The sequence below is a fragment of the Chanos chanos genome, chromosome 5 (genome assembly GCF_902362185.1).
Source record: "Chanos chanos chromosome 5, fChaCha1.1, whole genome shotgun sequence".
In the NCBI taxonomy this organism is placed as follows: Eukaryota; Metazoa; Chordata; class Actinopteri; order Gonorynchiformes; family Chanidae; genus Chanos; species Chanos chanos.
Window position 1 is genome coordinate 38,591,264 of NC_044499.1, and position 22,301 is coordinate 38,613,564.

General features: G+C 43.5%; 1 protein-coding gene across 2 annotated transcripts; it reads right to left on the reverse strand.

The window, feature by feature from the left end:
* Nucleotides 1-1,272: 1,272 nt before the first annotated feature.
* On the reverse strand, nucleotides 1,273-21,468 carry epc1a (enhancer of polycomb 1a). Of its 2 annotated transcripts, XM_030775346.1 has the most exons (14): nucleotides 21,286-21,468; nucleotides 9,280-9,439; nucleotides 8,015-8,160; nucleotides 7,696-7,902; nucleotides 7,226-7,374; nucleotides 6,052-6,208; nucleotides 5,670-5,828; nucleotides 5,387-5,476; nucleotides 5,078-5,226; nucleotides 4,513-4,865; nucleotides 2,420-2,529; nucleotides 2,120-2,261; nucleotides 1,598-1,958; nucleotides 1,273-1,501 (listed from the first exon to the last, which is right to left on the reverse strand). In XM_030775346.1, the coding sequence occupies exons 1-14, from the start codon at nucleotides 21,436-21,438 to the stop codon at nucleotides 1,429-1,431; spliced, it is 2,409 nt and encodes an 802-aa protein (XP_030631206.1). In that variant the 5' UTR covers nucleotides 21,439-21,468; the 3' UTR covers nucleotides 1,273-1,428. The 2 variants fall into 2 exon arrangements, with proteins under 2 accessions (XP_030631206.1, XP_030631207.1); XM_030775347.1 differs by lacking the exon at nucleotides 1,273-1,501 and having other exon boundaries at nucleotides 1,594-1,958.
* Nucleotides 21,469-22,301: the final 833 nt, after the last annotated feature.

The window sequence follows — 22,301 nt, forward strand, 5'->3', positions numbered from 1 at the left end:
TTTTGTCAGGCCTTGACGTCTGGAGTCTATCGGGTATATGTTTAGAGAGGGGCTGACGAGAGGATGAGAGTCATGTCTTCCCCCTCCTTCTCTACCCCCTCCCTCTTGGTCATGTTGGATTAATTATTAAACCGGAATAAATGACATTAGCTTCTGTGATATAGGACATCTCACTCTCAAAACCAAGTTCAACAACAAGCAACCAAAGAATGAAGTCTGCCAATATGCAACGCACAGTCACCACACTGAACTGAAGACATGGGGGAAGAGAGAGAGAGAGAAAAAAAAAGGTACAAAAATAACTTAAGTCTTTGTTGTACAAATAACAAAGGGGATTTTAAAAAAAATATCTTTTTTTTCCAGAAGTTCCATGACATGAAAATTAGGGACCACAATTATAAAAAAAGGAAAAAAAGCAGCAACCATCACTGAAACCATAATGAAATAAAACAATCAAATACTAGTGCTTAGTTGAGACAGAAGCTGTGGATGCTTCTGCGTGGAGACTTCATCCGTTGTTTGTCTTTATTTGTGGTGGGGGTTGGGGTGGGGGTGTGCACTTAAAAAAAAACAAAACAAAACAAAACACAAAGAAAAATAACCCGGTAGATTCCCAAGGCCCCCACCCCCTCCCCTAAACCCACGTGTAACCCCAAACCCTGGGGGGAGAGGGGAAGTCCACATGACCCAGCCCACGGGGGATCCAGTAGAACTTAGAGATTTACCAATTTAAAAAAAAAACAAAAAAAACCCCCAAAACAAAACAAAAAACAAAACAGCTACCTTGACACCTACATCACAGAAAGAAATGAAGGTACAGTGTACAAAAAACAATAATAAAAAAGGAAGGTGAAAAATAAACAAACATAACAAACCCCCTCAAAAAAACAACAAAACCAAAACTGTAAACACAGCACAATAAATAGGTAAAACAGCAGGTTCCTAACCATGCACAATGTGATGATTTTCACCAACTTGCTCACTCCAGTCATCCCAATCAGAGACTCACATCCAACAGTCACACTCATAGCCTCACTTTACACCCCCCCCTCCCCCATTTCGCTTGTGTTTTTTTTTTTTCCTTTCCCAAGTGCAAAACATCACAAATGAACAGTTCTGTATTCAAGTAACGTATATACAAGGGGTGGGAGAAGAATTACAAATATGTAGTTACTGTACACAGAATATTTGCCATATTCATACTTTACAGATGACAATATCTCTTATCAACAGTAACGAATATATATGCATGGTTTTAAAGAAAACGGGGGGGGTGGGGGGGGAAAGACGAGAGATGATATTTTGCTGTCGAGTACAGACAGCTGCCACGGAAACCCACTGTCCCTTTGCATCCCCAAAACGCGTTTGGTGCACAGCACCAAAAGCCTAGACTGGGTAGGGTGAGGGGACACACCCTAGTAACGATCACTACGTCACTTCCATGGCGACTGTGTTCTCCGCTATACTGTTAAGGGACTGTTTCTCCTGCTCACGATTTTCCCTGTTAATAAAAGAAACAGCAGATGCAAAAGATCAGATCAGATCCTTGAGTGTGCAGGTGAATGTCTTGTTTAGGTATGTTTTCTCTAGCACTCACCCAGTAGTGACTTTAGGGAGCTGACAGTTGTTGGCGGCAGCGGCAAGCTTTAAGGCGGCAGGTGGCACAGTCCCGAGGCTTCTGGGAAGGTGGCGGGCGTTGAGGCTAGTGATAGGGGGCGTGGCCACGCTCAGGCGTAGGCTACTACCAATGAGGACCGGGGCTGAGCTGGTGGCATTGCTATGGTTGCCGAGCAAGTTGAGGGCATTGTGGGAGGGGCCTGTGTTGGGGCTGTTACTATTGGCAGTGGAGAAGGTGGGCGGGGCGGCAGTCGCTGTGGAGGCCAGGGTTGTGGAGGAGGACAGGCCGGAGTGGGGAGAAGCTGATGTGGTGGTGGGGAGGTGTAAGCCCTTGTAAACCCCTAAATGAAAAAAAGACAAAGGACATTTGTAATGAAGGGGAATTAAGATTGTACATATCTCTGGTATTTACCACTGAGAGGGAAAAAAAAAAAAGACTTCTGTTGAAATGCGGTTGTCGCCATCTGCAGATAAAGAGTTGGTTTAAATCTTTAACACTAACCTGAGGCTTGAAGGACCCCGTTCACTCCACTTCCCACAACTCCATCCTCTTTCACCTTCAAGGTCAGGAGCTGGTCAGAGGTCACCAGCGCAGAGGCAGCAAACTGGGCACTGACTGAATCCAGCGTCTTTGACAACAAAGGCTAGAGCGACAAAATTATAACCATCATTAATCAGACAACAATCGGGTCTACATAAACACCAAAAACATGTGCTGAAGAATCAAAAGAGGGAGAAACAGATGAGAAAATCTTTTACTCGGCACATGCGCCAATAAGAAAAACCTCACACACACACTTACCTGTGTGTTGGTGGAGGTGTCATTAGCCTGCTGCTGAATCTGTTCCAGCTGTTGTTTCTGCATGAGAGCCAGCTGTTCCTGGTGCTGCTGGTACTGCTCAGCTGTGAATGCTGAAACACACACACGCACACACACTCCATCAGTGGTCTGCAGCAAACACACACCAGCAACACAGCTTGGGCCTCACTGCTTGTTAGTTTCAGCACAAAAGGGAAATATTGTACGAGATGTTTTCAGTCCTCAGCATTTAGAACTAAACACACACACACACAAAGCCATTTCTATGCCATCCTCACTACACAGGCGTCTCCAAACCTGTCCTTGTGTCTTTCACACGGGCATATCTGAATTCCCCAAATCAGTCTTTTCATTGGCATTGTGTGAAACATGAATGCAGTAACGTTTTGCTAGTGGTGACTGAGTGCTGCGGGCCAAATTCCAGTTAAACTGTAAACCTGAATAGTTACAAAAAGAGCCTCTTGACCAGTGTTGACTGTCAGGAATCCATGGCAACAGTATTCTGTGCCAGTGCTCACAAACCTACAGTGGCCTTCACCGCGGAAGTAAAACCAGTGAATGATCAGGAACATGGAGTTCTAGACACTAATTTCAGCCAACATTACTGAATTACGATACATCCAACATTGTTTTTCTTTTCCTTCTTCCAAACACACAAAAACAATGCAGAGTCCACGCACAGATGTACTAAAACTCAGCTTCAGCCATTTCGTTAAGCATGAATATTGATTTTTACAATGTTCCCCATCCCCCCTTCCAGGCTTTTATAGAGGCCTGTAACTCATCTATTGAGTCATCACATTAAAGCTGATTGAGTGACTGGGATAAGCTTCGCTGCTGTCTCAGCTGCAGTGGGAGTGCTCCATATGTTTCAGTGGAAAGCCAGCAGTCGAGCACTCTCACACTGACTGATTTGGTTCAGCGTCACACTCTGCCCGCCATCCAAAACTCAACTTACTCTCACAGGCACGAGTGAGCAGGTGTGCGTCTGAACCGTGCCGCGTGTGCGAGTGTAATTTTTCATGGCCGACTAATCGGCGGAATAGTGAATGAACACTTGATTATTTGGAAAGTGTGCTTTGACACACGTAAGCCTTAATTGACCAGCATTACGTGTATATAAACACATAAATAAATAAATAAATAAATAAATGACTGGACTGACCGCTTTCTGGAAAACAGCCCTTTGTTCTAAAACACTCTCTGCCCATTTTGAGACCATAGCTCATTAGCAGAAACTCTTTAAATCAGATCAAATCGGGTCAAATGAGAGGGTGAACAAGCATACTGTAAGATATGTAAGTTATCGATGCTGTATGACATCCTTACGGAGGCCAGAACTAAACACTAACATGTTGGGTTACTGGCTAACTTGCCATTGCCTACAGTCACTTATTAGCAGGTTGGGGAACCTCACGCCTGCCTGGGAAAGTGCCCCTGGTCATAAGCACTTAAATCAGTAGGATGAGAAAGGAAGGACACTCAGACACTGTGAGCATTCTCCTTAAAGGGACTCACTGTCGTCAATGAATAAAGACAAGTGCTCAACAAAAGAAATCGCATACGAGCACAGCCCAGAAGCCAAAACTGAACCACGACCTGTTCTACACACACACCCTCAAGAAACACACACGCAAGCTAAATCAATGAAACAATAGTTTTCCATAATTTCATGCATGAAAACTTTCCAATTATACCACTACCACCTCCCGCTCTCTACCCCCAACTTCCACAAACCAAATGAAACACTCTGAATTAACAGGAGCCAACAAAAGAATTCACATCATTTCATATCGGCCAAAAACAGACGGCCAAATCCTCTGAACCCTAGTGCACGGGTCAACTACGACGCACACTCGAGCTCAGAGCCACGAGAAAAATCAAGCGTGCGTGCGTGGACCGATGAATAAAGGTCCTCTATACTAAATCCCTTTAGTTGCTTTTTTGATTTGGAGCGCTCCGTTATTACTATTCATATGTCACCATCCTCGCTGAGCTGTGCCTGTGAGCAGGTTAACGTCTATGTGAGGGGGAGGACAAACAAAACAAAAACAAAAAAAACAAGCCGTCCTTACCAACGGAAGGGGGCCCTCCGGCTCCTCCTCGGCTCTGGGAGCTTGTGTTTGATTTGAGAGTACTGGAGGGGGTCCGGGCGAAGCCCCTGAACGGTCTCCATTGCGAGCCGTCACCTGAGCCTGACTGGTTGTTTAGTGTCCGTGGTCTAAAGTGCCTCCAGCGACATGCTTTAATGTTGCGCAGGATCTGCTTCAGGTCCGGGGCAGAGGAAGATGAGGAGTTGGAGGTATTGGCGTGTGAGGTACTCTCTGAGGGGCGCGACGGGGCAGGAGACGAGGGCTCTGGTTCCGAGTCAGAATCCAGATTGTGGGAAATGCCGTCCAGATTGGAGTGGGCTCTGTCGAGCAGAGTTCTAAAGAGAGAGGACCGGAGTGAAACATTACATATATACTGCTAATGCAAAGGAAAAACATCTACAGACCGAATGACAGCCTTTAGATGAGACTGATGTGTCTGACTTGCAAAAAAAAAAAAAAAAAAACCTGTCCACATCCCTGAGAAAAATGGTGTGTGTGTGTGTGTGTTTGCACAAGCACAGGCTGTCACACTGAAGCTCAAATTTACCTGCCGCCTCGTCCCACTCGTCGCCGTGCCAACCCGAGGCAGCGGCGCGGTACTGTGAGCGTGGTGAGAGAGTAGCGAAAGCGTGGATCACACGATCCTCCCTCCGCCTCGCTACACCACGGCCAGCTCCCCTGCCGTCCCGACCGGGCCTAGACACACAGCCAGAGAGCCAGGCATCAGTCAATGCACCAGCAGAACAATCAGCTGGAAGGGAATTTCTCTGCCTCCTAAAGAGGGCTGGCTCAGTTTTTAATAAAAGACGTTCAGGTGTGAGGAGGAGGTTGTGTGAGGAGTAAGGTGGTGACTCACGGCGTGGTAAAAACAGCCAGCCTTTCGCCTGAAAGCAAACGCTCCATCTGGGTCATTCTCCTCCTCGGCATCTGACGAGCCAGAATGCATCTGAACACACAAACACAGCATTAATGCCAAGTCCCAACCCCACGACACCAAGTCCATTTCAGAGACACGGCCAATGACTCCTTCTGAATCTTGAAGCCATCTCACTGAACCCTATGACAGTATTGATATGACTGAGAAAATGTCACTAGGGCAGATGTGTGCAGATGTGTCGGCAGGGTCAGGCTGGGGGTACCTGAGAGAAGGGCTCGTCGTCGGAACTGGGGAAGTCGTACTGGTTGAGGTCCTTAGGGTTGAAGACAGAAGGGCCTGACTGCAGGGGCGCAGACAGAGGAGGAACCTTGGGTTTCTTCTCATACTTCCTCTTTGTCCTGACCACCTCCGTCTTTTCAGGCTGTGTGAGAGAGGAAAGACACACACATTAGTTCCACTTTCCCACACTTTAAGGTTTACTCAGCCAAATTTAGATTCCCTTTATCATGTTTTTGTGCTAAACAGCGATGGTAATACTAAAGGTAGGAATAACACATGTTCGAACACCGGGCCTAAACATTTCTCATCGTTAACAGCGGGGTTCCGTGTGCAGGTGGCATAGGAATCGGTGGATGTGTCCTGACCTTAGTCTTGAAGTCCTTAAGCTCCATGTGGTCCTGGTGGCGGTACTGGCCTCCGCTGGAGAGAGGAATGATGGGTATTGTGTAAACTGGCTTGACCAACGCCCTCTGAGCTATAGCCTCCGCCATCACATCACAGCCGAAGTCTGGCATGCTGTTCCTGAGGAAAACACACGACAGTCGCTCTGTCAGACACCATACCGCAAACCCAGAGCAAAGCACACACGGCACGCATATTTAAAAATGCAACGACTCAGCCACGTCTGAGGGAGCACAGGAAATTCCACTAAAAGGTCTAAACCTGTACAGATACTGGTTCATTGACTAGACAAACACGAAATGTTCCCGTAAATCAACAGAAACCTCAAAAGGAGGAGAAAAAAATGCAATATTCTCCAAACACAGCACAGCATTTTTTTTTCCTGTTTGTAATTCATGTTCAGATGGTCCACTGTCATTTCATGGCCTATAAAAGGCAGAAAATCTAACTATAAGCTTCTCCATTTCTCTTTCCCTTCAACAAGCATGTAGTATAGCTGGAATATCTAAGCAGGACGGTACACAGAGGTGACGCGACTTTTGACCCTGCTGTATGGAGGTGAGATGAAACTGATATGGTACTGCAGGGGGGGAGTCTAAAATCGCAGATTAAACGCAGCCACACACAAAGAGCAATGTGTTTGGACAGTTCCAGTTGTTCCAGCGTAACAATAAGCCACGTATTGTTCGGTATTTAACAGCAAGTCTGCTGGATAGCACAAAGACAGGATCTCTTTGTCTGCTCTAATTAACAAATATTCAAATGTTTACAGATCTTATTTTAATAACAGACGTTATTCATGCCAAAACTGAAACAGGAAAACGCTGTAAAAAATAAACAGCGCCGGTTCAGTCAAAGCCTGGGGAGGGGAAGGAAAGCAGAAGAGAAACGTGTAATGTGTGCGCATATGCATATATATATATATATATATATATATATATATATATATATATATATATATATATATATATATATCCATCTATATATCTATATATATATATATATCCATCTATATATCTATCTCTATCTATCTATATCTATAACTATATATATATATATATATATACACACATATATCTATCTCTCTCTCTCTCTCTCTCCCTCTCTCTCTCTATCTATTTGAGTGTGCTCTCTCACCTCTTCTCCACTATCTCCAGTGTGAGGTGCAGCAGCTCTCTCTTGCTCTTCTCTCGTCTCTTGATCATCTCCAGGATGGTGACAGCCCGGCTAAGGTCCCTTCTCAGCTTGAGCATCTTCTCGTACGATGCCTCGTCGTTCTTACGGTTCTGTGAGAGAGAAAAAACCGTTAGCGCTCACCCCTCTGGTGAATCTAAAGTCCAATCAGTGACACTTCATGCAGCTACATGCGTTTGAAAGATTGTAGAAGTTATGCAAAAGGCCCCCCGGAAACAAACTTTGTAAACCACATCTGCGCTACTGTCTCGCATTGTATTATCCACTACTTAAGATCATGCTTTACAAAACAAACATGGTTGCATGTAATTTATCATTTTCTAGGCTGACGGACTTGGGTATAAATATCTTCTGGTTGACCTGCATATCGATGGTTGTGTCTCCAGGTCAGGTCTAAGGCCAGACACACTCACCTTTCTGGTCTGCATCTTCTCGGTCCTGCGTCTGAAGGCGACGTAGGGATCGCTGGTGCTGGAGCCGTCGCGCTTCTCCTGTTTGACGGTGGGGATGAGTGAGCCGCTCTTACAGGATTTCCTCTTCCTGCTCCAGTACTCAAACACCTCTCTGATAAGCTCGTCATCCTCCTTGAGCAAGAGTTTTGCCTCCTGGAGAGTCACCAGCTGAGGGCAAGACACATGGGAAATGTAGTTCTTAAAAGAGGCACATTAGAAAGGCACTGGATAGTTTGGCTTTGAGGCTCGCGCAGCCTGTATCCTAGACTTGTTTTGGTACCTGCTGGCCGCTGCCTTTTTCCAGGCGGTCGATCATCTCCTCAAACTGCAGAGCGCCAACCTCCATCTTCCTCTTCAGCTTCGTCACAAATGCCTCATCCTCAGAGTCCAGGTCGTAGTCTGGTTGCTCTGTGTCCAGACTGAAAGCTGAACAGGAAGAGGGCAGAAGACTCGTGTTACGTATACCCTCTAAATGTTAACACCCAATTCCCTGAAGCATAGTGCGCACACACACACACACACAACCGTAATAGAGAATCATGCTGCCAATGTCACGTTGGTAAAGTAAGCGTCAAAACCTAATAAATACGGAGAAACCGTACTGTGTGACTTCTGTTTCTCCAGATGGGTGAGGAAACTGTGGCCACACAAACACACACACGCTTTGGGGGGCTTTTAGAAAAGTGAAGGAGACATGCACAGGGGCTGACAGAGTTCCCATGGGTATAGAGAAGCCATTTGCTACCCCCCACCTCACTTTCCATCTCCTTCATTCTCTCTTGCGCTGCCGTCCACCCCGACCCTTTTCTCCCCATCTGCACCAACTCCCTCCCTCCCTCCATCTCTGTGATGTGTGTGTGCAGACACTCTGTGACAGAGGGACACCTCCCACATCACAGGGCTGCTATTACAGACACCCCGGGGGCTGTCACAATCGCTTACGCTCAGTCCACTCACACACGCGCATACACACACACACGCATTCAAGACACATTTAGACATACGGCAGACTCTCTGCACTTCTAGCTGCTACAATCAAGTACAAACATGCCTCGTCCAGACTGAAACGTGTCACACGAAGAGTCCCTGAAACTGAAACCGATGTAAAGCCCAGCCATCCTGACATGACTGCCCTCACTATAGATAAGACTGTAAAAACACACACACACATACACACACACATGCAGGCCCCCTATCACATCATGCTGTCTGTGACTGTTTTAACACTTAAACATTCTGTACTGACAAGTACTGACAGCCAAACACGCGCTCAAAAGGGCATGGGTTCACTGAATCCGCATATTCCAAACCATGCATCATATTCTGTTACAAGCAAGAGAACCATACTCCAGAGTTTAAGATGATGCTCATTAAAAAACAAGGCCCTTAAAAACAGGGCACCGGCAGCACACAAATGGAGTACCGACAGACAAGATTTGTTTAGGCGTGGCCCGTTCCCCTTTCTTTCTCAAACCCAGTCACACGTAGGAAAATGCTCTTGTCCAGACGAATGGCCTGACAGAGCTGTAGCCCTGCTGGACTTACGCTGTATGTGAATGAGCTGCTTTGGCATCTTGAAGTCCCCGGGATAGAGGGACTCGTAGTAGGCGATGTTGCTCTCGGCTTCGGGGACGGGGATCACCATGTTGTCCCGCTTCTCCCCGTACACCTGCTGCGCTGAGATGGCCCGCTGGAGATGGTGTTCCTGAGAGAACCAAGGGACATGAAAGGAACCGTTAATTCTGTCTCCTCACATCTAACCCAGTTCAAGAACACAAAAGGGTCAGAAACAGTCAAACCGCTGAAAGAGTAAAATGTACTTATTCCTTTTGATTTATAACCATTTGGCATGCTAGGCTAGACTCGAACGTTAGAGTGCCGAGATCTGGTTTTCTAACTAACACCAGAGCTCACTGAAGACAAAGAGGAATACAAAAAGTCACTTCTTTGAGAGAGCCAATGTACGCTGCTGTAAATGTTGATATGGGAATGCAGCCTGCTAGATTAGACAGATGTCTGAAACACGCCACCAAAACACTTCTACCACACACCGTTATTTATAGGGGTTAAGACGCTTTTACAACCTAGCCTACATAACGAAACAACTTTTCGAAACAGAACTTCTTTTAAATCGCCACACAGCCAAAAAAATACTTCATACAATAAGCATACACGCGTGTTGTTCACAGAATGTATTCATATTTACTAGAGTAATTTGAGGTCATTTTCAAACCTGAATGATTTATTAAAAAGCATTGTCCATAAGGAGGCAGAAAGTTAGTGCCGTCAGTGAATCGTGTGCGTCAGTCACCTGCCTGTTCTTCAGACACCTGACTGGTATGTCAATTTTTCAGGTGGGTGTTTTTGAATGCAACTACAAAGGAGTGTGAATTGTGTTTTGCTCTGAGGCTAAGCCAGATACTGAACAGTGAGTTGGGAATGCGGATAGTGAGACTAAGTCATCATAGGGAGAGATACACAGAGAGAAAAGACAACGTGCAGTAGTATTGGTGGGGATGTAGTCAGTTGGAAATTCCTCCACAGGCTGATCTCACAAGAAGCTCATGCTATTCACCCAGCACTGAGGCAATAGTTCATACTAATGCAGACAGAATGGAGTGGTGCTCTGGACTGCTAATGTGTCACTGAACAGACAACTCACGATTCAAGTCCATCAAGGAGACGGATTAAAAGAAATGGTAGTTTGGCATTTGTGCAGTGCACAAATGAACATGTGAAGAGATATAAATCAAGGTGTGATCCATTATAGAATTAAAAAGATTCAACCAATGCAATGAAGAGTTGAAAATGTAGGATTTAGCTTGATAATATGTCACCAAGTCACCAAGAGAGGGTGACTTTCTCACAGGACAGAGATGCCAGATCAGTGCAGAAATCTACTCCTCTACTGTTGTAAGAACAGCGGCATTAAACTCCGTCACACGTCAAACCACAATATTAACACACATGTCACTAGAGTATGGAGATGAGTCAGCTTGACAAAACACCACCAGCGTAAATTCAGTCACTAGTTGAGTGAATCACAGGTGTGAACAGTGTCTGACCATGTGTACTGTTTTAGGCTCTTGGGTGCTCCAAGTTACAATAACGGCAGTAAAAGTGACCCAAACCATTTTCTCTCTTTTCGTTCGAATGTAATTCAACACATTTTTGGGGATGTGGAGACATTTCCAAAAGCAGTAATCTGTGGGCTAATGGTGCAACATTGCATATGTAGCTGGTATTGACTGTTGCGAATGTTTACCATTAGGCCTGTAACAATTATTTCAATTTTTTGACCTGATCACAGTTTCATTGCTGAACCACTGTTAAAGCATTTTTTCCCTTAATGAGATGGGTCAAAGCATGGTCATACTTTTGTTTGCATCCATCAAACACTTCCAATGCCCGCGCGCACCCTGTAGTGCAACAGAACTGTAGCTATCCTATCCTCTCAGAGGACGCCCGCCTGCATTGATTAACATGCTGCCTTCAAATGCTTGTCTTAAGATCCTACTGCTGAGTTAGAAAATTGCAATTACAATCTGTCATGCATTCGTGGCTGGAAATCTGGCATAAATAAGGAGGCAGCTTAAAAAAATATGTACTACCGGTCAAAATGACTGTTTTCATGGCTGATGTTTTCTCAAAAAAACAGAACGAAGTGGTCTTGGGCGACAGAGACAGATTGAAGTGGAGAGGATGCGCATCAGGTGAGGCATTTAGGCTTTAGGATAAAATTAGCACAATTAATTAACTACGTTAATTTAATGCAGGAAAATAACCTCAAACGGAGGTTCAGAAAATCACGTTCACCTCAACCTGACTTTTTGTTTATATATGAAATGAACTCTGCTGAAACATTGACATATACACACACATTTAACATGTAGGCCTACAACATGACAGTATTAAATAAATTAGTTCTTACTATCTACTGATGCCTAGCACCATGTTTGTTAGTGCCATCCAACTCTCTACATCACAACTCGGGAATCGCAGAAAAATTTGAGTTTCCCACTAGTAATTACAACTTTGTTTGACCGTTTATGTGCTTGGAACTCGTAATTATGATATTTCTGATAGCACACGAAGGTCACGACAGCTGCGAAGTCAAGTCGGCTAAATTCGAATGTTAGAAATCCAAACAAAATTGGTCAGTTTTGCGAGAAGTGGTGTTGTACTTTCGAGAAATGCCCATAACATTAAACGTTTGGTTTTCATTTAGTGTTGGTAAAAAAAAAAAAAAAAAAAAAAAAGCTTGACACGGTCCCTTTGGTCCTGTCAACATGTGGGGAGTCCAAAAGCCCAACTGAGGTCAGCTAAACCACGACTGGACAATCCATCATTTGGGGAGTAGAGGGACAGACAGATTATAACATCAGTACAATGTTTTATGATAATAAAGAGGCGTGCTCTACTTCATAGGCTGTGTGCTTGTCTTATTACACTATCAGGGTCACATAATAGTGAAATAACCAAAAGGTGTATCCTGGGATCCATTCAAAACTTTAATTTGATTGGAAAATAATAAATAAATATTTTTTAAAATGGCCTAAAGAGACAAGTATATTGTTAATTGCAATTGCTTCTGAGACAAATTGTATGGCAACATTTGGAATTGTTACAGCTCTGTTTACCATTAAGATTTTTGTTTTACGCATCTCTCTCTCTCTCTTTTTTTTTTAAACCCTGGGTAGGTTAAGCAGGTTATTAAAAACTACCCCAGCTAGCTGCCAAAACACACTCTTGAGACAATAAAGAAGCCTCAGCTATGATAAGTGTTTGTATTGGCTTTCCAATCACGCCATGACTGCACGCCACCTTGACAATCACAGTCAAGTCTGAGGATGGACTGACTGAGCCGCCTCACCTCTCCCCCTTCACAGTCTCAAAGCATCAATACCAAACTTCTCCCGCGAAACATCAGTATAGTATAGAACCATACAACAGCTTTACAGAAATATCCTTATCCTAACTCCCCCTGACGACCCCCAATCTATCTTTTCCACTTGGAAACACAAACTCTTGCATTCCCACTCCTTCTATACAAACTGACACCCGACATCCACACCAGCCAAAAATACAACACCCATCACACCTCTCTCCCATCCTCACACTCCGTCACCTAGCACCACACCTTCACATGAGTCAGTGCTTCGCTCTGCAAAGGGCTCTTGCATAAGGAAGCAATTAGCCTGAGCTTAGAGCCAAACTTCACTGGCGTGTTGCTCTACATAATGTTCAACATTGCTTGCAAAAAAAAACACCAAAAAAAATTTCTCCCACTCAGTCTGAACCCCAGGGCCCAAACACCAGCACATGTTAATAACTCACAGCTGAGATACAGAGAGGAGAAAGAGAGGAGGACAGAAGAGAGGTTGTCAGATGGAGAGACTGAGAACAGGCTGGCTATGCGACGACAGCGACAGCACTACAGTAATGTACTGAAAAAGCAGAGCATCAGGGTAAGGATGGTGACCCTGACACAGAGAGAGAGGGGAGAAAGGCTAAATGATGAGTTTGTGGAGTTTTAGATGAGCCAGTGGTTACGGGCCTTACTCTGGAACAAATAAACAAACTTAATACCCTGAACCTCTGAGAAAAAAAATAACAACAACAAAACACTGGAGCCAACTGAGCCTGTTGCCAGTGGGGATGTGCACAAGTCTGATTCTTCATGGCTGTCTAATCATCGGCTGGAATGAACAAATTATTTGGGGCACAAACTAACAAGCATGAAAACCTTAATGGATCACAGCATAATAATGACTTGACTGGCAAAACAGTTAGGGCTGGGTACTGGATGGATGGATGGATGGATGAATGGATATCTGAAAAACATTTGTTGTATAAAACTGGGATACCTTGCTTATTTTGGGACTGACATGTCGGTAGATCATGGCAAACATCTTCATTATCACAGATGCTCAAATCAGTGTGTGAAAATAAAACGGCAACAACTGCAAATTACGGTACCTATGACTCGCTGTCCTTTCTCCTGCTTATTGACAGTGTCACGGGTTTGTATCTGAAAACGGCAGTTTGGCAGTTTGCGGTTGAGTCCACAGTATGTGTGCAGTGAACCATGGATCTTTTTTTTTTCCCCCCCCCCACCTTGGAAGTGGAGTGTACTTTACTACTGATCCGTGTCAAACTCAAGCCGTTCATCTGTAGACTTCTCTCCAAAACATCACTCTGCATTCTGAAGACAGTCACCACGATGAGAGCAGAGAAGGCCAAGCACACTGAATTAAACAACAAAGACAAACAGATGCACACCAATCTGCATTATTGTATAAGGAATCCCGCTAGTGTTTAAGCAGGAGCAAATGAAATTTTCTCTTACAGAAACACAAATCATATCATTATTGTTCCTGGCAACAGGCAAAAACCATTATGCCAAATCCAATTTAGACCCCTGGCCAAACAATAGCCTCATGTGTAATGCTGAAATAGGGGAGAAACGTATGCTTGGAATGCGTAATCAATACGAAAATACGTGAAGTATCAATGTATTGTGCGCAAGACAGTAACTAAAAGATTGCAGTCACTCAATTTGAAAAATAAATAAAATAAAAATGTAGCACTAAATGGGCTGTGCCAATAGTGCTCCAACATACAGTTACTGGTTCATTCACTCTTATCTACACTGATGTACCACTCTAAACCACGATCTGTGGAGGCTCAAAACCTCACTGTTCTCCCCACTGGCCAAGACTCTACATCAGAAAAAGCACAATTATCTGCTGTGGACTTACTGGAATGATCTATGAAACAGATCCAGGATAAAGCACTAACCAGCAGTTTTAACAGGATCACAATTCTGTGATCAGCACAGAGTGTACACTCTGTACCAGTACAAGAGTTCATTCTCCAGACCTCCTGAGCACTATATAAAAACCAGCAAACAGGAGGCCAGGCAGTCAACAGAGGACCGACTTAAACCCAAATACTGCAAAAATGACACCACCATATGAAAAGCTCTGGGAGCACTTGACAACAACCTAAGCGTGTTTTCATTTTCAAAAGAAAGTCATGCATCACCACTTCACTGAAGTGACTTTATTACAGTATTCATGATTTTGAATGCAATATGAATGGAACAATTTGTCATCGGGCAAAGGTTAACAAAAGTGAACAAAACCTTACACTGCTATGGGCAACTTTCGCACGGACAAATCACATAAAACAAGACACAGGTCATATTGTCATCCCAGACCCAAAGTGTCTTAAAAATGGTTTCTGGTCACATTTCAGACTTATTCAACATGCTAGAGTAAAATGCATTTTGAATGCTCTTATCACAGTGGAGCAGTCTCTCTATCAGTCAGTGGGTGAAAATGACAAGCCAGAACTTGTTTGTCTCCCTCACAGGATCCCCATACAGTTCCCATTCACATCTCTAGACTTCTCCCCACACCTATATTTTCATACTTCTCATTTATGACTTCAGACATTTTTGAACCTGCAGACTCTATTGGCCATATTGCCCCCAACTGCACATCAAACTGATGAACATTTTCGCTGCTGCAGGCTTAAGTAGCGAAACTTTAATTTCTTCAGTATCACCAAGCTTTGCAGGAACTCAAATTAAGCACAAATTGCTCATGAATATATTTACAGATGACTAATTGAGAAGTGAGAGAAGTACTTTGTCACACACACACTGAGCAGTGAGCTGCACCCTCTGCGTTTAACCCATCCTAACACCAGAGAACACACACGCTACGAGCTGGGCAGCCCCCCGGGGACAAACTACGGGTCTTTTTTGCCAGTGCCCAGGTCGAGGTCACTGACAGGAGTACTAATCCTAGCATGCATGTCTCTGGTGGTGGGAGGAAACCGGAGCTCCCGGGGGAAACCCATGCAAACACAGGGAGAAAGTGCACACACCACACAGGACCTGGGACGGTCGGGGTTCAAACCAGGGGCGTTCTTGCTGTGAGGCAACAGTGCTAACAACTGAGCCACCATGGCTGAAGTGCTTGTGAAGAAGGAGGGGGAGAAAGCGTTAATCAGTAGATTTTTTTGAGGTTATGTTGTGGGAGCGAAGACAAGAGGGGTAAGAAACCATTCCACCCACTTCAAAAACAATCGCCGCGTCGTGACGAGCCAACTCAATTAAAATACCGTTCCAAAACTGCGTCATAGCCTTTTGTCACCCAAGTATGAACTTTTCCAAACTAATTATCTGCAATCAGATAATTCCCTATGATACAACACAAAAAAGCCATTATTCATCTCTGTTTCTGAACGGATTCCCCTGCTCTCTTTCCATATATCCTGACAGATTCTAGTAACAGAGTAAAGGTTGCCAGCAGTTCTAATCTGAGTGTTTCTGAATGTGGAAGGGTATGTAACACTAAGCAGGGGGACAGAGATCAAGAAAAACAGGCTCTTTGTCAAAGCTACAGAAAATGTACAGGACCAAACAGCCTATATAGCAAACGTCTCTGCTCCCTCAGTTATCCCTGATGAGTCATGGCTTCTTTGTAATTTTGAGCCACACATGAAACATCAGAAAAAGAGGCTTAACAAGATTAGTGGTTAAACCACAATAGGTAAAAGGTAGGTACCGTCACAATAGCTCCAATCACACACAGCCAATCGACATCAAAAACAAAACTGAAGAAGCACAAACGATAAGTGATGGCCCAAACATCTCCTCACTAGATGCAGTCCATGTCAAGTTGCACACAGAAACTGGTGCAAACATACACACAGGCGCACACACACACACCCCATTTGATATGAGCTCTGGTAAGATAGTGAGGTAAAATGTAAGACACTGCTGTTACACCATATACATTGGGTCTACATGCTACTGACATGTTCAAGCATTTACTAAAGTGGTTTCATTACATTGCAGTAAAAGGTGACCAACTGAAAACAGTCACTAACCCTTTGTTTTGCAATGTGTCGTGTTAAAAATTGCAGCATCTCTACAGCTGTGCAGGAAACTGCCTCAAATTCAGTCCTTAGGTGTTTTGACAAAAAAGTCAAGTCAGAGCTAACCACTGTCACCAGAGCATAGCAATCTGTTCTCATCTCATACTGTTACCTATAGAAAACAAGAAGTTCTGGTTTAGGGAGGAAAAAATTATATACCATCACACTCACACTGATTATTACAAACACAAGACAAAACCAGCTTTATTACCTGACACAACTTGCCAGTCTAAACATGAAAACAAAATCAATGGATTCTAAGTACACAGATGTCAAAGAATCAGAACAGTACCTTTAAAAATCTCACATACACTTAATTCTTAAAGTGCCATCGGTACAACGTGTGTGCCTTAGTAGGGTTAAGGCGCTATCACATGGTGCCACAAAAATCCAACATCTGGGATTCAAAGTTTAAACCTTTGCACATCTGAGCCCAACTGGACTCCCTCCCTTGGTTTGGCTTGTCAGCCAGGGTTGCCATCTTTCATAGCGCCCAACACTGTTCACTCACTTCACAAGTCTATGTAGTGGTGGCTACTGACAAGACAACAGTGCTTTCCTGCAAGCATACTGTGCTCCTTAGGACTACTACACATCTACAAACAGAAACACACGCAGCGCTTGGCCTTAAATGTGTCCCCAGAAGTCTATGAAATTGACAAATGATATGACTGTTGTCCAGGCCACTGTCTATGTTACCTATATCTCTATCTAATCAAACTGCTTTCTCTCATCTTTGCCTATGCAGCTCCAACTGGCACCAGCAGATGCAGCCATATGTAGTCGTGTATGAAGCAGACTCAATATACTGTGTGCTCAGCGAGACACTTTAAACCCTCATTAATATGCTTGCCTTCATTCATTGCATAGTTTTGTTTAGATAATTGTCGCCAGACACAGAAAACATTAACTGGGGTTGTTCAGTCTCTCTTTTATTAGTTGTTCTAAATAGTCATTAAAATTTTTAATGGACCGTTCAATTTCCAAACAGTTTCCTCATTCTGGAAACTTAACCATGACATGGGCTGCACAATTAATCAAATTCAAACTAAAATCACTATACAATAACAAAACTACAAAAGGCTCTGCTTTAAGGAAATATAATTCTATATCTATATATCTTTCTCTCTCTCTCTCCATACACACACACACACACACATATATATATATATATATAAATAAAGGGGGAATGTAAGATTATTGCAACATCTGAAACAGAGATGGTTCAGAATAAGAGAATGGCTGAACCTGACGGTCTTATTACCATAGTTACAAAGAAAGCTTCACACACACACACATTATATATATATATATAACACATACATATACACACACACACGTTTTTTCTCCCTTTATTTCTACATCCCATGACCACAGAAAAACACTCATTTCTGATCAGCTAGACACCTATTAAACTTGCATATGGTTACTAGCCAAACATAGATCTGGTCAACATTTATCATTTAGAATTTAAATTACTTTTGGTCACCTTACCAAAATGAACAAAAATGCATCAGGATTTTCATAACATTTTAATTTGCTTGGGGAAACTCAAAATTAGCTTTATTTTAGCATATTATCATACGTTTTGAATGAGGTAACCCCGTGAGGATACCCTGCTAAAAAAAGTGCTGGCCACATCTTGCATTCACACTAAAAGAAAACGTCACAACAAGATTACTGTCAAGAAATGAATCCTTACACCACCCCCTTACTGTGGCATGAACTTCTTTTCAGGAACATTTCAGTGGTGAGGAGACTGCCCTGGGTAAGCAGTCTCATGTTTACAGATGCTACAGGCTACTTTAGTGGGGCAATGTCCACGTACTGTTTGAGCTTAGGGCTCAATGGAGGGGAGACTGGAAGGTTGTTACCATGACAACATAATATTAAAATGGCAAACAAATGTTAACACTTTCAACTATGCATGAGCAAATACACGCAAAGGCACCAAAGAACTTACAAAAAAAAAAAAAAAAAAATTGGTAAGTGGCCTCCGAAACATTCCAATGTAGGAACACAATGGCCTCAGCAGAGGAAAGCTCCATTCCACTTTGCAAGGTGGAGTTCTTCGCCTCCCTCCTGTTTATTATTTTCTGTATCTGGACACCTTGTCAAGTATTACTCCTTACATCTTGGACAACACAGAGCTTCATGATGAACTTATAGCAAAAAAATGGCCCATGTGAGATGGCCCACATTTCACAGCGTACAAAAGCCAGCCTGAACCAAAAACTAACAGCTTTACAAATGTGATGTTGTATGAGAAAACTTCTTTGCGCAGTTTGTATCATTCCGTTATTCGGCCGAGTTATTTATAGTTCTATCGGATTGACATTTCAAAATGTCCTTCTCAGGATGGTTTTATGACTTTGTGCACTTTGATAACTAAACAGCCATATGAGATGTTAATCTTATGATTTTTGGACCAAATCATGAAGCCCTGTTACTTACACAGCTCCGTCACTCTGTTACTCCACCCATGTCCCTGTAACCCCTCCACCCCTTTCAACTACTGCCAGCAGATTACCTATGGTCAGAGTGTACCGTTACCCACGCTCATGAAGCAACAAGAACTCATCCATTTTGGAGAAGATGGACGAGACTGAGTAGACCAAAACCAGCATGACAATTCTTCATTCCGCAACTGAGAAAATATGCATGACTGATTTTCATGGAACATTTGGAGTGCTTAAATCCAACCCAAGCTGTCTACACATTAAAATTCTCATCACTGTTATACTGACAACTGAAATCTTATGTAGATTTTCATAACTGCCCACTGATATATAATTCCTTTGAGGGTCTGTATTTGTATCAGCAAGGTAGACATATAGACCACGTATCCACTCACTTACTACAGGCAAGTTGCACATTCACATTCATTTCCTCAATTTTATGCAAATGCAACTTCCAAGACAACACAACAGCAAAGGAAATAAGACTAATTCAATTACTTCCCCAAATGTCAATGCAAATTAATAAGTAATTCAGGACTTTGGTGAAAGCTGAAAACAAAACAAGGACAAAAGGTTATAAAGCCTTAAAGAGCACATCTGATGTAAAGCCATTTGACACAGGGACAAATGCCACTGTTGTGAACCCAAAGTCTGAGAGTGCATGTATATGTACCTCTGATTTCATGTACAAGCTCTCTGAGGGATCGATGGAACTGGGTGACATTAGAATACCTTAGAATAGTAACCTCAGAATACAACCCATTGATTATACACAAACTTAAACTTCGTGAATGTGTCAGAGAGGTGCTTCTTAGATGTGGACTCAGCAAAGTGATTCAGAGGCGGTAAAATATAGATGCAGCCGAAGAATATTTGCTGCATGGATTCCCAGGACGTTTCTCCATTTGCCGTAAATGACAGAATAAAAAAATGACACAGAGGCACATCTCCATATGTAAGTGCACCGTTATCATGTAAACTGCCAACTGCAGAACTTTTAGGATTAACCGAATAGGGACGTTTTATTTTGGACTGCTACCAGAAACTCGAACTAAGTTGCTGGTAGTTACGCCCTCCGAAAAACCACGAGCGTGCTTCCACCGCAACGTTCGAGACAGCAATGGTTCACGCGGGCACATATAGGTTACAACGATCTCATCTCAGTTATGATCAAAAGGAGATTTTTCCTGAACACTTGTCGTTTGAAGCCTGGGCACCGGATTTGCGGAGCAGATATTCCATAAAGGTCCTTTCTGCCAATATCCATTACAAAAGCCGGGGACAGGAAAAAAATGATTTGGTTTGGCTTTTGCAATCAGTTCCACCAAATGTATTTTAATGAGTTTCGTTTTAAAAACAACAAATCTGTTACCAAATATTACAGAACCCAGTGTTACGTTTTCCTTAATACAATGCCAGGTGCAATGTCAACGAACGAGCCAACTGCACGTCCTCTTTAAAGAAACTCGTCTCCTACATAAAATTCACCAAGGGGTAGCTTTAATGACGGAGAACTGTTTAATCGCAATCTGAAAAGCGAGCATTCTGTTTAATTCAAAAATGCATCACGTATTTGAATACCCGTAAACCATATTTAAAGTTAACACGATCTTTGAGACCTCACTTCTCTATGTAGTTCTATACAGTAGGACTCCAAGTGTTTACATTCCGTTGTCACTGAGGTACCAAAGCTGTGTCGAAACGCACGTGGGCACAGTTCTGTCACTACAAAACGCATACAAGTCTCTGGTACAGTTTTTTCGGCTCAATTGCGCCCTCTGGCTACACTTCTTAGCATTTGCAAACACCGAAAGCCCATCCCAAAGCAAAGTCAAGTCAACAAAATGGCGGATTGAGCCAATGTCACGTGATTCCTTTGTGTTTTGCAAACGAATTCTAAGCCAAACACCACCATGCAACTCGACTGTCGTACCCAAAATCGAACAAAATTATCCTTATGACTGCATGCAGGACGCAATTTAACGTGTGTCACCCATTTTTCCTCGTGAATTATTATGTTCAATGCGAAATCGAAATGGCGGCCATTTTGTGACAACTTGCGCAGGCAAGAATGGGGCGCACCTTATAATGGGGAAAATATAGTAAGATGGCACGATAACATTTCATGGCAAAAACGTACCGATTCCTCCTCTTTCTCCATCCCCGTCGGCATCTGCGGTACTGCCCGGTTAATTGAGGCATATTCGTGCAGGTCTGGCAAGTCCTCGCAGCGGAAGACGGGTAAAGGCTTGGTAGCGTCCAGCGCCCGTGCCCGAAACGACAATTTACTCATTTTTATATTAAAAGATGCAGCATAAATCTATCCGATCCCCTAAGATTCAGAACTGAACTGTTTTGAGCTATCATGGATGAATCTGTGATGTTCTCCAGTTGTCAGCCGTTCGATTAGTTATACCATAAGGTTATGGCGATAAGAACAGAGCCGGGAAGGCCCGGATCTTGGTCGCTCTCTCTGGGTCTCTTTTTTCCGTGGCTCCGCTCTCGCTCCCCGGTTCAGTGCGCCATGGCCAACATGGCGGACATTAAAAACTCTTTAACTCTCCGTTCGCTTCCTGCGGCCCAACCCCCCCGATCACACACCAGCCATTCCCACACAGTTTAGCACGCGTGCGCGTCCGCGACGCCCTAAGGGGAGGAGGCGGTGGGGGGATGGGAAGAACTGCACGCTAACACACAAACAAGATCCTAAACCGGCTCATCAACCCGGTCCTATTTCACGAACAGCGCAGAGAACGCGAACCTTTCGGGTGCATATGATTCGTTTGCCCCAAGACACAGTCATGACAAGTAGACATTTGGCACTATCGGGAGCGCTGTGTGGATACACATTTCAGAAGGAGTTTCTCCGATGGTAAATAGTTACGACGGAGCTCACATAAGAAAGCCAAATACGCTTTTCGCCAGATTCTAAATACACAGATAGGTAGATAGACAGATAGATAGTTAGACAGATATAGGTAGATAGTTGCGTCTTGGTCTTGAGGCATCGGTGCTGCAAGTCCATTTGACGTTGAGAATCTTTATAAACTCGTTAGAAGTCCTTTAACTAGCTGCATCAGGTATAAAAGGTAGGGGGCACAGGTGCACTTTGGGCATTTTGGGGGAATTAATTTCTTGTCTACATTATATTTTGCA